General features: G+C 38.0%; 1 protein-coding gene and 2 long non-coding RNA genes across 7 annotated transcripts; all 3 read right to left on the reverse strand.

Annotated features, from left to right (window-relative positions):
* Nucleotides 1–24: 24 nt before the first annotated feature.
* On the reverse strand, nucleotides 25–2011 carry LOC149268319 (uncharacterized). The gene is made up of 2 exons (XR_016270791.1): nucleotides 1342–2011; nucleotides 25–1253 (listed from the first exon to the last, which is right to left on the reverse strand). It is a non-coding gene; the product is annotated as an uncharacterized LOC149268319 (long non-coding RNA).
* An 82-nt stretch (nucleotides 2012–2093) lies between these two features.
* LOC149268320 (uncharacterized) lies at nucleotides 2094–7836 on the reverse strand. Of its 3 annotated transcripts, XR_016270800.1 has the most exons (3): nucleotides 3427–4203; nucleotides 2811–3340; nucleotides 2094–2686 (listed from the first exon to the last, which is right to left on the reverse strand). It is a non-coding gene; the product is annotated as an uncharacterized LOC149268320 (long non-coding RNA). The 3 variants fall into 3 exon arrangements; XR_016270798.1 differs by having other exon boundaries at nucleotides 2811–7836; XR_016270799.1 differs by having other exon boundaries at nucleotides 2094–2741; nucleotides 2811–7836.
* A 1186-nt stretch (nucleotides 7837–9022) lies between these two features.
* dpr7 (defective proboscis extension response 7) lies at nucleotides 9023–18257 on the reverse strand. Of its 3 annotated transcripts, XM_089472834.1 has the most exons (9): nucleotides 17305–17838; nucleotides 14306–14423; nucleotides 14037–14208; nucleotides 13856–13971; nucleotides 13487–13697; nucleotides 13335–13388; nucleotides 10219–10321; nucleotides 9967–10154; nucleotides 9023–9748 (listed from the first exon to the last, which is right to left on the reverse strand). In XM_089472834.1, the coding sequence occupies exons 3-9, from the start codon at nucleotides 14149–14151 to the stop codon at nucleotides 9606–9608; spliced, it is 930 nt and encodes a 309-aa protein (XP_089328960.1). In that variant the 5' UTR covers nucleotides 14152–14208; nucleotides 14306–14423; nucleotides 17305–17838; the 3' UTR covers nucleotides 9023–9605. The 3 variants fall into 3 exon arrangements, with proteins under 3 accessions (XP_089328960.1, XP_017869162.1, XP_017869161.1); XM_018013673.2 differs by lacking the exon at nucleotides 14306–14423 and having other exon boundaries at nucleotides 10219–10318; nucleotides 17305–18257; XM_018013672.2 differs by lacking the exon at nucleotides 14306–14423 and having other exon boundaries at nucleotides 17305–17802.
* Nucleotides 18258–18281: the final 24 nt, after the last annotated feature.

Raw genomic sequence — 18281 nt, forward strand, 5'->3', positions numbered from 1 at the left:
TCTAGGTAAAAAATTGTTGAAAGCTATGTTGTTCAGGCTGGGATACACTGATAAATTTATTAATCGGATTTTCATTCAAGCACCTTGTTGTAAACGACATTCTTCGTTTTTTGGTCGGGTGCAAGAACAAATAATGCGGATCGTTTGCCAACACGTGAGCATGCCACGTACAATTGACCATGAGAAAAACACGCATTTTCTAGATTGAGGCCACAAATAGTCAAAGATTGGCCCTGTGACTTGTTGATCGTCATGGCGAAGGCAAGACGAAGCGGGAATTGAATTCGTTTAAATTCAAAGGGCATATCTGTTGAGCTCATCGGAATCCTAGGAATAAGAACTTCCTCATCTTTAAATTTTCCTTTGAGTATCAACGCGTGAATCACATTGCTCATCAGTTTTCTTATCACCAAACGCGTTCCATTGCACAGTTTTGGTTGGTTTAAATTTCTAAGCATGCAATTTCATAGCTGTGTTCATTTCTTGACGCCGGTCAAGTTGTTCTTCCATATTGCCCATGAAGTATATTTGCAAGAATTTTTGCTGTGCATCTTCAATAGGTTGCAATGATCCAATGCGATGGCAAATCTGGCCTTGAATCTTTAAATTCAAAGCCATAGTTATAGTTATATTTACAAACACTATTTACAGAAATCTAACAAACTACATTATTCAAAATTTTTTTTGGCAGTCATAGAAAATAAAATTTTTAACGTAAATTACCTTAAATATCCGTCTCCAATATTTTCCGCCCCAAATTATGTCATTTGGAAACAGGCATTGTATTTTTGAGTGTTCGCTAGAAAATGTCGTGATTCTAGTGTTTCGCCATAAAGCAGGGAACGCAATGGCTATGGTGACCGCTAATGGCAATGTCACTTTACCACTAAGGCAGCACAAACCGGGCGTTTCACCAGCAAACTTCAATGCGCCACAATGCTAGCAAACAACGTCCATTGGACCAATGCAAACTAAACGATTCAAGCTGTAATCAATGGTGCAATCATATCGAAACGCTGCTCGATTCAAATCAATCCTTGAACCATTTCTTATTGCCATTTCACGGGCTGCCTCTCTTTGAGAAGCACGAATTAAGGCCCTTCTTCCCTGGGTACTAACGCGGAGCCTTTCTCGGGCGATTTCTCGCTCTTCGTCAGATAATTGACTCGCGCTATTCCGTTGCCTAATTGCATTATGGGTCCGCCGGGAAAGATTAGATCTTCTAGGACGCGGCATTTTTATAATTAGTAATACTGCCCTCGCACAAAACCGTTTTATTTTTAATCGAGAAATATAAATATAAATAATTTACACAAATTTATGTTTGAGACAAACAAATACCTGAACTTTCGAGATATTTAGCTTTTGTAAAAGTCCAAAAATACAATTTTTAATAATTAACTTTTTTTTTTTAATTTCGAATTTTGAATTTTGAATTTTTTATTTATTTTTGATTGTTAGGTTTTAATCTTTTGATTTTTTTTTTAATTTTTGCAGATTTTTGATTTGAAATATTTATAAAGTTTAAAAGTCCGAAAATATAAAAAGCCAAAAATACACTTTTTAATAATTACCTTTTTTTTTTTTTAATTTCGAATTTTTAATTTTTTATTTATTTTTTGAACAGTCAGGTTTTAATCTTTTGATTTTTTGCAGATTTTTGATTTGAAATATTTTTCCTTTTGATTTGAAAATTTTTTTTTTTTTTTTTTTTTTTTTTTTTTTTTGAATAGTCAGGTCTGCTCGAGGTCAGGAGACCGTAGACTGACTGACTACATTTGTTTATTTACTTCTACACTATTGTCAAAACTGTCACTGTTACCAAGCCTACTGGGTATAAAAAAAATTTGAACATTTGGGGAAAAAACCGCGTTTTTCAAGTATTCGGCAAATTTTTTCAGTATTTTTAAGACCTTATACTAAACTCGTTGCGGAGACAAATCCAACAAATCAAAAACCATGAAAATTGGTTCAGCCCAAATCAAGTTATAAGCAGTCTTCACTTTTACAAACTTTTATATATATAGACTAGCTGGCCTGGCAAACGTTGCATTGCCCTCTATATTATTTCTAGGTAAAAAATTGTTGAAAGCTATGTTGTTCAGGCTGGGATACACTGATAAATTTATTAATCGGATTTTCATTCAAGCACCTTGTTGTAAACGACATTCTTCGTTTTTTGGTCGGGTGCAAGAACAAATAATGCGGATCGTTTGCCAACACGTGAGCATGCCACGTACAATTGACCATGAGAAAAACACGCATTTTCTAGATTGAGGCCACAAATAGTCAAAGATTGGCCCTGTGACTTGTTGATCGTCATGGCGAAGGCAAGACGAAGCGGGAATTGAATTCGTTTAAATTCAAAGGGCATATCTGTTGAGCTCATCGGAATCCTAGGAATAAGAACTTCCTCATCTTTAAATTTTCCTTTGAGTATCAACGCGTGAATCACATTGCTCATCAGTTTTCTTATCACCAAACGCGTTCCATTGCACAGTTTTGGTTGGTTTAAATTTCTAAGCATGCAAATCATGGAGAATTGCTCTTTCATAGCTGTGTTCATTTCTTGACGCCGGTCAAGTTGTTCTTCCATATTGCCCATGAAGTATATTTGCAAGAATTTTTGCTGTGCATCTTCAATAGGTTGCAATGATCCAATGCGATGGCAAATCTGGCCTTGAATCTTTAAATTCAAAGCCATAGTTATAGTTATATTTACAAACACTATTTACAGAAATCTAACAAACTACATTATTCAAAATTTTTTTTTGGCAGTCATAGAAAATAAAATTTTTAACGTAAATTACCTTAAATATCCGTCTCCAATATTTTCCGCCCCAAATTATGTCATTTGGAAACAGGCATTGTATTTTTGAGTGTTCGCTAGAAAATGTCGTGATTCTAGTGTTTCGCCATAAAGCAGGGAACGCAATGGCTATGGTGACCGCTAATGGCAATGTCACTTTACCACTAAGGCAGCACAAACCGGGCGTTTCACCAGCAAACTTCAATGCGCCACAATGCTAGCAAACAACGTCCATTGGACCAATGCAAACTAAACGATTCAAGCTGTAATCAATGGTGCAATCATATCGAAACGCTGCTCGATTCAAATCAATCCTTGAACCATTTCTTATTGCCATTTCACGGGCTGCCTCTCTTTGAGAAGCACGAATTAAGGCCCTTCTTCCCTGGGTACTAACGCGGAGCCTTTCTCGGGCGATTTCTCGCTCTTCGTCAGATAATTGACTCGCGCTATTCCGTTGCCTAATTGCATTATGGGTCCGCCGGGAAAGATTAGATCTTCTAGGACGCGGCATTTTTATTAATAGTAATACTGCCCTCGCACAAAACCATATAAAACAATCGAGAAATATAAATATAAATAATTTACACAAATTTATGTTTGAGACAAACAAATACCTGAACTTTCGAGATATTTAGCTTTTGTAAAAGTCCAAAAATACAATTTTTAATAATTAACTTTTTTTTTTTAATTTCGAATTTTGAATTTTGAATTTTTTATTTATTTTTGATTGTTAGGTTTTAATCTTTTGATTTTTTTTTTTAATTTTTGCAGATTTTTGATTTGAAATATTTATAAAGTTTAAAAGTCCGAAAATATAAAAAGCCAAAAATACACTTTTTAATAATTACCTTTTTTTTTTTTTAATTTCGAATTTTTAATTTTTTATTTATTTTTTGAACAGTCAGGTTTTAATCTTTTGATTTTTTGCAGATTTTTGATTTGAAATATTTTTCCTTTTGATTTGAAAATTTTTTTTTTTTTTTTTTTTTTTTTTTTTTTTTTTGAATAGTCAGGTCTGCTCGAGGTCAGGAGACCGTAGACTGACTGACTACATTTGTTTATTTACTTCTACACTATTGTCAAAACTGTCACTGTTACCAAGCCTACTGGGTATAAAAAAAATTTGAACATTTGGGGAAAAAACCGCGTTTTTCAAGTATTCGGCAAATTTTTTCAGTATTTTTAAGACCTTATACTAAACTCGTTGCGGAGACAAATCCAACAAATCAAAAACCATGAAAATTGGTTCAGCCCAAATCAAGTTATAAGCAGTCTTCACTTTTACACAACTTTCTTTTATATATATAGATTATTATTAGAGTTAAAGCCTACAGAGTTAAAGCCTACAGCGACAGTGGAGATCCGAGATCTAGACTCACTAACTGTAGAGTCTGAGGTGGCTGAGGCAGTGCGACAAGTCCTTGATAATTCATCAGTGGACTTGCGCATAAAAGTCACTGCCCCAAACAGTCGAGAGCAAGTAAGGGCCTTTGTAACTTTAGAAAGCCAATTAGCGGAGACGTTGCTGAGCTCAGACATTAAAATTGGTTTTGTCAGGGCTAGGCCCAGGATGTGTCAACCCATCCGCAGATGCTACAGATGCTTCGGGGTCGGCCATCTGCAGACCAACTGCACAGGACCGGACAGAAGTGGTGGTGGCATCTGCATTAGATGTGGTGAATCAGGACACAAGATGAAAGACTGCAAAAAACCACCAAAATGCTGCATTTGCACGGATGCGGGGCGTACTTCTGTCGATCACATGCCGGGATCGCAGAAATGCCCAAGCGCACGACAAACTACAGCAAAATGTTGAAAATTCTCCAAGGTAATCTACACCGGAGCAAAACGGCAGATGCACTTTTGACACAGATAGTAGCAGAACATGCTATAGATGTAGTGATCATCAGTGAGCAATATAAGCGAAAAGAGAACGGAGTTTGGTTAGAGGACGACACCAAGACTGCGGCCATATGGATCCCCAGTAGTAGTGGACAACAGCCACTAGAAAGCAAGATGGGAAACTGCTACGTCTACGCACGCTTCAGAGAAGTCGCAGTAGTCAGTTGCTACCTAACCCCTAGCGATGACATAAGCACCTTCCAAAATAAACTCGATGCAATCGAGGATCTCCTCGTGGATCGACGGCAGCCCTTCATTGTGGCAGGCGATCTGAATGCACGAGCAGTGGATTGGGGAATGTCGTCTACTAACTCTAGAGGACGAAAAATTATGGATATGGCTGCTAGGTCCGGGTTAGTGGTAGCAAACCGCGGAAGCAGACCTACCTTCCATAGGCCGGGATGTGACGGCACAATACCTGACGTAACCTTTGGCTCCGAACACATCGTAGATCGGATAAAGGACTGGAAGATACTCGATGACTTCACGGGAAGTGATCACGAGTATATATCATATGACTTCCAAAATACCAGTCAGCAAAACCACCCATCATACTCAAGAAGGACTTCTCATAGATGGGACATAAGTAAGGTGGATACAGGCAAACTACTAGCTGAATTAGATAGGCGAGAACGACAGTTCGACGGCACATTGACGTCGAAGCAAGTGGTCGAAAGAAGCCTAACCGCTATGGAAAGAGCGTGTAACGTATCGATGCCAAAAACGCACAGCAAACACGGAGGTAGACGACAGGCGTACTGGTGGAACCACGATATTGCAGAAAAAAGGAAAGTATGCATACAATGTAGAAGAAGGCTAACAAGGGCACGACGCTCTGGAAATTTCACGACGGAAGCGTTAGCAGCCAAGATTGCGAGAAAAGAACTGTCGATTGCTATCACACGCAGTAAGCATGACAAGTAGAAAGAGCTCTGCAAAGATATAAATAAAGACCCTTGGGGACTTGGCTACAAGATAGTCATGAAAAAGCTGAGAAACTACGGAGCAGTGCCAAACGTGGATGATAACACGATGGATCACATAGTGGAAACACTATTTCCAGCACACATCCACGAGGCGCATGAGCGAGCACCCGTAGAGCTCGATGGTTCAGTCCCAGATTTCACCGAGGAAGAACTCAACATTGCAGCTCTCTCCCTGAAGAACAAGAAAGCGCCGGGACCAGATAATATACCGGCAGAGATACTGAAGGTGATAGCATCAGGACGTCCCACTTTTCTACTTAGGATGTATAACGCATGTCTAAAAGAAAGGATATTCCCAGAAGCGTGGAAAGAACAGAGACTGGTGCTCATTAGCAAAGGCAAAGGCGATCCCAACACACCCTCGGCTTATCGCCCATTGTGTATGTTAAACACAGCTGGGAAGCTTTTAGAAAAGCTCATAAGACCTAGACTACTCGCAGCAGTAGAGGCTGCTGGAGGACTTAGCCCCAGGCAACATGGGTTCAGAGCTGGAAAATCCACAATGGGAGCTATCGATGAAGTGGTTCAGGCAGCCAGAGCTACGCAAAGAGGAAATGCATACTCGCGCCCAGTTGTTCTGCTAGCAACGCTGGACGTTAAAAACGCCTTTAATAGTGTAAGGTGGACCGATATGCTTACTTCCTTGGAACACCGCTTCCAGATACCGGAGTACCTCATGAATATGATCAGGAGCTATTTGCAGGATCGAATACTCCTGTACTCCACGCAAACTGGAACAAAACGATACAGAGTGACTGGAGGAGCTGCACAGGGGTCAATCCTGGGACCAGACCTGTGGAATATCAGCTACGACGATATCCTAAGACTGGAAATGCCTGAAGACACCTTCCTTATTGGTTATGCCGATGATATCGCAGCCGTCATTACTGCCAGAAACACCATAGAGGCCCAAAAGAGACTTACCCAAGTCATGATCCGCACACAGACATGGCTCAGCTCTCGAGGATTGGAGCTTGCCACCCATAAAACAGAGCTACTTCTGTTCACGGGGAAGCAGATCCCAACCGAAATAGAGATGCGAGTAAGCGGAAACCTGATAAGGACGCAGAGGACAGTGAACTATCTAGGCGTTAGGCTGGACAGTAAACTTACCTTCTGGGAACAGCTGAAGTATGCCACGCGGAAAACAGCGACAGCAACGGGGTCTCTGAGTAGACTGATGGCAAACGTTGACGGCCCGACGGCAGGAAAACGGAGACTCCTCATGGAAGCGACAAATGCAATACTACTATATGGCAGTGAAGTATGGGCGGATACCTTAGAGGCAAATGTAAGGCGAAAACCGATGCTAGCTGTGCAACGAAGAGCAGCCTTAAGGATAACATCGGCGTACCGCACAGTCTCCGGGGCGGCCGTGACTGTGATAGCAGCAGTAATACCGGTTGACTTGCTTGCCCAAGAGCGCAAAAAAATATGGAATCTTCGGCAAAGAGGAGAATACTCAGAACATGCGGCAAAGAGCATACGACAGCAAACCATAGTCTCGTGGAAGGCGAGATGGTCATGCGAAAGGTATGGAAGATGGACCGCTAAAATAATCCCCGATCTGGAGCAGTGGATAAATAGAAAGCACGGTGAAACGTCTTTCTATTTGACACAACTACTCTCCGGACATGGATACTTTCGAAAGTACCTAAATAAAATGGGGAAAACTGCCGAATCCAGCTGCATTTACTGCGAAAATGCAATGGACGATGCAGAACACACCTTCTTCAATTGCGAAAGATGGTCGGAAGAAAGAATCGACCTGGCAGAAACAGTAGGTGAAGTCAAAGTAGAGACGTTAGTACAGCAAATGTGTAACAGCATAGACGCTTGGAAAAAAGTCTATGACTTCGCCGAAAAGGTTCTGCGGCGGAAGAAGTATGACCTGGACGCAGGCACACAGAGGGCAACGCTCATTTAGAGCACACAATGGGGTTCCACCTTGAAGGTTAATGTGGGATATCTCCTGGTTCCAAGGTGGATTTGAGCCCCAGAAGAGGAGGATTTTTTAGTCGGTAAGCAGTTATGCAGTCCGACACACCGGTCAAAGTGACGACATGACTGACGGTGCATAAAGCATTTTTTCCTACCTCAGCCCAACAAAAAAAAAAAAAAAAAAAAAAAAAAAAAATTATTATTATTATTGTTATTATTATTATTATTATTATTATTATTATTATTATTATTATTATTATTATTATTATTATTATTATTATTATTATTATTATTATTATTAATATTATTATTATTATTATTATTATTATTATTATTATTATATATTATATATTATTATATATATTGGCTACAAGATAGTCATGAAAAAGCTGAGAAACTACGGAGCAGTGCCAAACGTGGATGATGACACGATGGATCACATAGTGGAAACACTATTTCCAGCACACATCCAAGAGGCGCATGAGCGAGCACCCGTAGAGCTCGATGGTTCAGTCCCAGATTTCATCGAGGAAGAACTCAACACTGCAGGTCTCTCCCTGAAGAACAAGAAAGCGCCGGGACCAGATAATATACCGGCAGAGATACTGAAGGTGATAGCATCAGGACGTCCCACTTTTCTACTTAGGATGTATAACGCATGTCTAAAAGAAAGGATATTCCCAGAAGCGTGGAAAGAACAGAGACTGGTGCTCATTAGCAAAGGCAAAGGCGATCCCAACACACCCTCGGCTTATCGCCCATTGTGTATGTTAAACACAGCTGGTAAGCTTTTAGAAAAGCTCATAAGACCTAGACTACTCGCAGCAGTAGAGGCTGCTGGAGGACTTAGCCAATGGGAGCTATCGATGAAGTGTTTCAGGCAGCCAGAGCTACGCAAAGAGGAAATGCATACTCGCGCCCAGTTGTTCTGCTAGCAACGCTGGACGTTAAAAACGCCTTTAATAGTGTAAGGTGGACCGATATGCTTACTTCCTTGGAACACCGCTTCCAGATACCGGAGTATATGATCAGGAGCTATTTGCAGGATCGAATACTACTGTACTCCACGCAAACTGGAACAAAACGATACAGAGTGACTGGAGGAGCTGCACAGGGGTCAATCCTGGGACCAGACCTGTGGAATTTCAGCTACGACGAAATCCTAAGACTGGAAATACCTGAAGACACCTTCCTTATTGGTTATGCCGATGATATCGCAGCCGTCATTACTGCCAGAAACACCATAGAGGCCCCATTATTATTATTATTATTATTATTATTATAATTATTATTATTATTATTATTATTATTATTATTATTATTATTATTATTATTATTATTACATATGACTATAGGAATTATAATTAATGTACTTTCGGTATGTACTTAAAATTTGTTTGTATTCGTTTTATATTTCTATTTTTTTTTCGGTAAAGTTGATTCATTTACATTCGTTCCCTTGGAATATTCTTGCAAACTATAATTAAGTTATGTTATATATGTATGTATATCTATAACTTATCTTAGGTATGTAACTGAATGAGCGTTTCTTAAAGGCATACTAGCCTAAAAGTATTGCACATGTCTCCGGATACGAAAACAAGGAATGCACCAATCGGAAAATAAAAACCGTGAGCTTAGCCTTTTCATGCGATACAGTTGACGACCACTTTCCCACAAAGAATCGAATGATTGGGTCGATTCTTATATTCGTTTGATGTCTCAAAGATTGATAAAACAGCTTAAGCTGTCGGAGCCATAAGTGAACACTTTGGATAAAGCCGTCGAATATATGGAGTGATGTATATCATATACTACTTATGTCCTTCGGAGAACCGCATAATTTACACAAATCCATTAACTAAATCCAACATGTTTTGTATATAACATTAATGTAGTCCGCTTGATTTGTTTTCTTTTTCGTTATGCTTCCTTTGAAATTATGTCTAAATATAGTAAGTTAGTCATCTTTGACTTCGATGTATGAAGAGAATGTTTAACATGTTCAACAACAATTCTTCTGATATGATGAAATACGTAATTATGATTGCAGTGGAAGCATTTAAGACGCTCGCAACACTCGTCTGCATTGCTGCTGGTTGCTCACCTATGAAGAAAATACAAATACAAAAAATACATTTATTGACATTAATTTTAAAACGAGGACGGAAAACTATTTCAACTATTTCAAAATAACTTCATATACATAGGGACATAAAATGGACTTGGTTTGAGCTCGTGCTCCGGGAAAAAGCCCAGATATGCACACAAAAAGCAGTGAGGGAAATCTACTCAGTACGAGTCAGCCCCGAGGTGGTCACTTACCAGTCAAAACGTGAACCCGAACAGAAGCCGGTATGGCTGCATTGGGTACACACGTATAGTTTCCGGAATCTCTTAGCGAAGCCCGCGTCAACATTAGGCGGCTCGTTGTACCTGCATCAGTTTTTTCGGTTTCCAAGCTAATTCCGCCGCGCAACGAATCAAAGTCGACAATCGCTGAGCCATGATACCTGTAATGTTCAGCAGTTCAGCTAGCTTATGTACATATGTACTTACACTCTGAGACAGATTTACCACAATACAGATGATGCATGTACATTGACGGAACATGCCAGCGCAATGGTACTATCTCGTTTCACATGTATTTCTGTCGAGCCCAAAATTTTCGCTCGAGCTGCTTTAATGTTTAAATGTGTAAAAAAAAAACAACAAATTTTCGTGAAAATATAAAATATTAAAAAAAAATTAATTTTTATACCCTGAACCCATTTGAAATTGGCAATTCAAGGTATAATGGGTTTGTTGAAATGTATGTAACAGGCAGAAGGAAGCATGGCAGACCCCACAAAGTATATATATTCTTTGAATTTTTGTTAGAATGTCCGTATATATAGCGTAGAAATCGAGTTTATCTCCAAAAATCGATAACTCATCCCGTTATTTGTATCGATTAAAAATCCTATCGAAGATCAGGTATATAATTATGTCTGCTACGTCTTTAAAGCTAGAGTCACTCACTAACTTTTCTTGTGGATGTACTTTCTTCTTTCAGATTATGATTATAATATGGATAGGCATGCATTTACCAAAGCACAAGTCTCTAGTATTTGAAATACGCCTTTTACAAACATAGAGGTGATGGGGTGAATATAGGGGTGGGGGTAATTTTAACAAAAATCGAAATTGTATAAAATACATATAAGTCTACATTTAAAAGCTCTAAAGATGTAGGAAATATAATTTTATAACTAGTTTTCGATACGGTTTTTAATCGATAATAAAATATTAGGAGTAGTTATCGACATTTAGGAAAAACTCGATATGCGTGTGAAATACACGGACCTAGGAAAACAAATTTGAAGTCTCTAGCTCTTATGTCCTCTGAGATCGACGCGTTCAAACATACTGACAGACGGAATGACGGACGGACAGACAGACGGACAGACAGACGGACAGAGCCAAAACGAATCAGATCGTCGCCCTGGTCAAGAATCGATATACTTTGTGGGGTCCGCCACGCCCCCTTCTGCCTGTTACATACTTTTCAACAAAACCATATAACCTGATTTCCCATTTTGAATGGGTTCGGGGTATAACAAATAAGATAGCTCTAGTCGAGTGTGCTCGACTACGAGATCCCCTGAACCCTTCGAGCAACAGCGATTTCACACACACGCACACGCACACGCACACACACATACACACATAAGCACCGCCACATACACACACATACACAAACACATACACACACAAGCACCCACGCATAAACCCGCCTTGGCTGCAGTGGTGGCTTACTATGAGAACTTAATTGTTTAATAACTTTTTTTGTGGACATACGATCTTCATGAAACTTCAGATCGTAATTATAACCATGCACTTGCCAAAGCACAAGTCTCTAGTATTTGAAATACGCCTTTTACAAACATGTTGGTAAGGGGTGGATATAGGGGTGGGGGGTAAATTTTAACAAAACCCGAAATTGTATAAAATGCATGTCACTATACAATTAAAATTTGGAGACTGTAGCTTCAAAGATGTAAGAGATATAATTTTATAACTGATTTTCGATCATTTTTTATCGATAAAGAAGATCGGGATGAGTTATCGATTTTTAATGATATCCGCACTGTGAATACGGACAGGAATATATATACTTTGTGGGGTCTGTCACGCCTTCTTTTGCCTGTTACATACATTTCAACGAAACCATTATACCCTGATTTTTATACTCATTCACGAAAGTGAATTAGTATATTGGTTTTGTGCGATGTCCGTCTTGCTGTCCGTCCGTCTGTCCGTATGAACGCAATCTATTTCGGCTCTATTGAAGCTAGAGGCTTGGAATTGGGAACATATACTCGTGTATATCTATGTCTACGCCCATTAGGGGAGTGGCAAATCGGACCTGAAGATATAGTGATTTTTTTAATTCTGCTATATTTTAGACACTATTGATGCCAGAGATCTGAAATTTTGTACATATACTCGAGCTGACCACACAAGACCAAAAAGTTTTGTCGGGTATATGTCCGCCCGCAGGGGGCGTGGCAAACCGCAAAAGTTGATATCTCCTAAAGTATAATAGCTAGAAGCTTCAAATTGAGATAGTTAAGTTACTAGTAACCTCCTCTATCGATGACCTAAAAAAAATATTTACACCTCTTTTGGGGATAGGCATTCAAACTTTGCAGTTAGGGTACCGTTAGCTCGTTCTAAGAACTAGCCAAAAATGGGGTGTTTACGAGGAATAGGGGCGTGGCAAATCGGGAAAACTGCATTTTCTAACGCGAAACTTAACTAATAAATTGCTGATAGGATGTGAATGAGTATTCCATAGTCGGTAACGCCCGACTGCAACGTTCTTACTTGTTTCCCATTGAAAATGGGTTCAGGGTATAAAATCAAATCAATACATATTGCTGTTTTAATGTCAACGATTAAAATCATTTCAGCTATAAGATATGAAATTATATTTACAAATAATATCTAGTCTCAAAATGTTATATCTAGTTTTAGGTGTATTCTTACAGCATTATAGCATTCTAACATATCTTAAGAATCAAAATTTAGTCGATTTGTACAGGTTTCAATTTTTGGTAGATTTGCAGGCTAATTTGAACCTATTGAAAATGGGAAATCAGGGTATAATATTTATGTGAAAAACTATGTAAAGAGTAGAAGGAAGCATCGCAGAACCCATATATATATTCTTGATCTGGGCGACGAGCTGAGTTGATAACTCATCCGATAACTTTTTTATCGAGAATAACCAAAAAATTGATTTTGTCTTTTCAGCCTAATTTAGACACTTTTAGACCTGGAGACTTCAGATTTATTGTGTATATGCCCCCATATGATCACGCTCTGAAAGTTTCATAAAGATACTCTTACTACAATTAAATTCTCATAATATTGCCCATACTGCAGCGCAGCCGAAGCGCAGTCACTGCTTACTGCGCAGTTGCAGAGCGCGTGTTTATTTATACGTAAGTGCGAATGCAGAAGTGCAGAAGGATTAGAATATCAGCTTGGAGGGTTCAGGGTATCTCCTAGTCGAGCAGTCTCGAGTGGAGCCTTCTTACTTGTTAGTACATGTCTAGCCAAATTGTCTTTGATATATCGTTTTTATTATATACACTTATATTAAAATTTGTAAAAGAAAAATATGTGTTTATTATAAAAATACAAACCTTTAGAGTTATAGTATAGTTTATCTGAATTTCTATTTCTCATATCATATTCAGCTGTAATTGTAATGGGATTGTAAAATGAGAAGGGAAGAAAAATTGCGATCGAATTGAGTTATAGTCATGAATATAAGCAGCATAAACATTAACCCTACCTGTGACTTCCAAAGTAATTGCCAAATTGATCTTAGGCTCAGTATTTACTTGACACTCATATATCCCACTGTCCCGAGTTTGGACATAATCAATCTTCAAGTCCCAGTCGTCACTATTTGGCGGATGTATAACAGAGAACCTTTGATCTCCAGTGTACGTATAAATGTTCGTTGTTAAAATGTGAAGATCTCGCTTACGCATCCACGAAACCTTCATGTGAATTATCAAATTAATACAATCTAATATTATATTTAATTAATAAATTAAATTTAATTAATTAAATTATCTAAAATTCTGCACTCCAAGCTTGTAAAGTTCAGTTTAATGCATAAATTTTATATTTATAATCAATATATGAAACTACGTACAGTTCGATTTCCTTTATTTTTGACCCGGCATCTTAAGATTGCTGTTTCATCGACAACCGCTGAAATATTTCTTGGGCTTATATCGTCAAAATAAGGTCGATTTACATTGGCCAAGTCTAGACAATAAAGGATGATTAATTTGATGATCATTTATAAAGAGATAAACCAATGACGCCATTACCATTGATAATGAGAAATGACGATGCGCTGATTCGCTGAATACTAATATTTAAATGCAATATGAAAAATAGAATCGGCTTGAACTTATTCAAATTGTTTCCATTTGAAGTCGCCATCCTCCGTGTAACGCTTCATCAAAATGTCTAAGCGCTGTAAGATGGGCCTTTGAGTAGCTGCGAAATCAAAGGCAAGAAATACATATATAGTTTTTATACATACATAGTTTTTCATTCAATTCGGCATAAATCAGCTAAATGTCATTTAATATACCTGAGCTCTATTGAGACCCTGTGATCACATTAGTATCTTTTGATTGCGACTAAAGGCAAATGATATTAACATCTGAACCTGACATCCACATGTACTAAATCCCAAGATTCCTGAATTTCTAATAGAAAGTCAAAAGATCAGAAAATTGAATGCACTGATCCCATTGAAAATTTGAAAACGAAAAGCTCTCAAAATATTAGTTCGTTATCGAATTATCAAACTAGAAAACATCAGCGGCAAGGGACTGAATATGAATAAGGATGAACTTTGATCATGAGAATACAGTCGCAGTGGCAGTAAAGTTTATTAGTGCACACCGCAAATGAACAGTGTATATAGTATAGTTACTATTGAAATGACAAATCCTGATATATGCTAGGGAATATTACGTTAATAATAGTCTCGCTGGAACATCTCCACTCGCCAAAAGTTATTCGTTAGCACTGATGCAAAAAAAAAGAAGCTTATGGGAAAAAGAGTCCATGACGACGCCAATAAATGCTACCTGGGCCCCAACATCAAAATAATCACAAAAACCCTGGTACTCACTATTCTGCAAGTCTCAATCAAATTGAAAATCGGAAACCAGGATCAAGCTTCTTTCTAAAAATCGATTTTTTTCTCTTTTTTCACCTATTTCCTTTCAGTATTTCATCTATGTATTTCCAAATGTATTTCCTCTAAGTATTTTTTTAAGTATTTCTTCTAAGCATATCTTTTGAGTATTTCTTGTTAATGAATATCATCTGTTACAATGCGACACGATAGATCGATAAACGTGTGTACCATATCTAGCCGATAGGTACCACCTCTAAGTAGTTAGTCACAAATAAATCATTGCAACGAAAGCACACAAGTGAGGCTTTTTGTATTTCAATTAAATAACTTCCATCAACTCGGATAGAGAAGAGTTTCTATCCAACACTTCTAACTATTTCCTATAAGTATTTTTTCCAGTGTTTCTCCCAAGTCATTAATGCATACATAGCTGAACGATCACACACTTTACTGCATCACTGACCCCCCCATCATGCTGCAGCTGCTGCCCTGATTCAAAGCCTAAGTGACGCTTGAATGTTGAGCCCGGCGCCAGTCGAGCTTTAAGTGACCAATCGGAGCACTCGCTGCTGCTGCAATTGTTATAGCTTCGTTATACTTAAATATAAATATAGACAGAGACAGGCAGACAGAGGCAGGGCAACAGAGACAGAGGGAGATATATAGGCAAACCATTGCAAATCATTACACTAAGGCTGATGTCAGAGTGGCCGCGATAAGCGATGCGATAATATGGAGCGACAATAAACGAGAAGGCTCTACATGCAGATGTACATGTGATCGTTTAAAACATGTCAGAGTGCAAGCAAAGCGAGAAGAGAGCCAAAGTGAGAAGTAAAGCGAGTTGCGAGAAAACATTCCGGAATCGCTTTCTCGATTTATCTCATGATAAAGCTTTTCTGATACGTGAATTTTTGTTGCGTGCTGAGCTTTTTCGTAATTTAAGCTTAAATAACAGTTTGTTTCAAAACTATTTATATTTTTATATATGTATTTGCTCTTAATTACACTTGAAAGTATTGATAGTATGGGATAGATCCCGTTGCTTTTTATACCCTGAACCCATTGAAAATGGGAAATCAGTTTTGTGAAAAAGTATGTATGTGTGTATGTATGCAGAAGGAATCATCGCAGACCCCATAAAGTATATATATTCTTGATCAGGGCGATGAGCTGAGGTGATATAGACCTGTCCGTCGGTCCGCCCGTCCGTATGAGTGCGTCGATGTCATGAGTTATAAGAGCTAGAGAGCTGAAATTTGGCATGCATACTCGTGTGTAGCAGAGCGAGTTTATCATATTTTTTCGATAACTCATCCGATAACTTTTTTATCGAGAATAATCGATTTTGTTATTTCATCCTAATTTGAACACTTTTAGACCTAGAGACTTACTGTGTATATACAGTTGATTGATAGGAAGATTTTGTAATTTACAGATTTCGGATACCACGCCCCCTTCGCCCCATTTCAAGTACTAGAGACTTGTGCTTTGGAATGTACACACATTTTTACCATATAATTACATTCTAAAAGTTTCATTAAGATCGTATGTCTACAAAAGAAGTTATTCAACAAGCCCAAGCGCTGTCGCTGCTTACTGCGCAGTTAGCAGAGCGCGTGATTATACGTGCGTGTGGGTGCGCGTGTATGCATGTGTTCATAAAAGAAGTGCAGAATAAGTAGAATATCAGCTTGGAGGGTTCAGGGTATCTCGTAGTCGAGCAGTCTCGACTAGAGTCTTCTTACTTGTTTTCATGATAACATTGCTACTGAGATTAAAATGTGAACACTCGCAATATCTACAATTTGAATACTCGCAATGTTTCTCTCTTTGCGGATAGCTTTCATAGCTCTATCATGTCATCGCTTTGCGGATCGCTGCGATAATTATCGCTCATAGCATCGCATCGCTTATCGTGGCCACTCTGACATCAGCCTAAATGTTGATATGCTAATTAGCTTAATTCATTTTTATAGTTAGTTCTTTTAGTTCTCTTAAAGACTAGGACTTCTGCATAGTCTGCTTCAATTCTGGCCATTCCATCCCATAATCATTTTCAATGGATTTATTACAAAGAAGTGAAGAATAATTGAAATATCAGGGGATCTCGTAGTCGAGCAATCTCGAGTAGAGCTTTCTTACTTGTTTTGTTATTGCTTTATTTATTTTATTCAGTTAAAGTTATTCAGTTTGACTCGGAGAGCCACATATGTATTTTAAAAAGAAATATCAGATCCGAGAATTTGCAGAAATATCATTAAAATCAAATATAACAGTATCAAATAAAGAGCAGTATGTGTGTATGCATATAATCTGTGCACCTTAACGAATCAAAATTTATCAGTAATTTAATCAACTACTCTTTCTCATGGTATTTGGGCGCCAAGTGCAGTGGGCTGGACTCGTCCCTGATGGATAATGTTGCTTATCTAACTTACTTATTTTGCAAGCTGAAACCTTATCCACCTTCTATAGAAGCCATGGAAATTCTTATTTATAACTTTTCCAATAATATACATATATAGAATCCTTAAATTCCTTTGTTTAACTTTCCGTTCATTAAATTTTAAAATTTATACACTGAGAACAATTTGAAGTGAACTACAACAATATTGATTCCAATCTGTATTGCAAAAATTTTATTCAATATATTTAATCTTGCGATTTGTATTCACAATCCCTTTTGGCGACAACTGCGCAGCTTTGCCTAATTCAACCACCACAACAAAGATGGACGGCGCATTCTTGTATAAGGGTTGTCTCCTCCATAAAGCTCAAGCGATATGGCAGCCCTAAGTGTTGCCAGACGCCTCAACAAAGAAGTCTGTACAATCGCTGTAGTAGTTGAATTGCTTAAATTAAGTAGTAGTACAAACTGTAAGAATAATGGTCGAAATTTTAGTAATAGCAGTAGAAATTATAGTAATAGCAGTAGTATATGTAGATGAAACTTAAAAATAGAAATAGACCTTTATCTATACATAGTACAAATATAATGGAAGTAATTGTTGCAGTAGTAGATTTAGTTGTAGCAGTAGTTTTTTATAGCCTGAACCTATTGAAAATGGGAAAATGTGTAATATTTTTATTAAAATTTATGTACATATGTTTGTGACAGACCCCATATATGAATATTTACACTTGAACGATAAATATATGTCGGGAAGGTAATAACGAATAGCCTTATAGGCTGTACTACTCCATTTTGACTGCACTGACAGAGCACACATACCAGTTGCGCTCTTTCTTTAAGCCAATACACGAATTCTAATGAATTGATGGACGAATCAGACAATATAAGGGTAAGCCTTTGAGCTTTCATATGGGAGTAAATTCTTCACACTTGGCATGAGAGGAAGGAAGCTTATAAATATGCTTTAAGATAATTAAATATGATTTTTTGACAATATATATG

This window comes from Drosophila arizonae, chromosome 6 (assembly GCF_054131065.1).
Source record: "Drosophila arizonae isolate 15081-1271.41 chromosome 6, UAZ_ARI_1.0, whole genome shotgun sequence".
Classification (NCBI taxonomy): domain Eukaryota; kingdom Metazoa; phylum Arthropoda; class Insecta; order Diptera; family Drosophilidae; genus Drosophila; species Drosophila arizonae.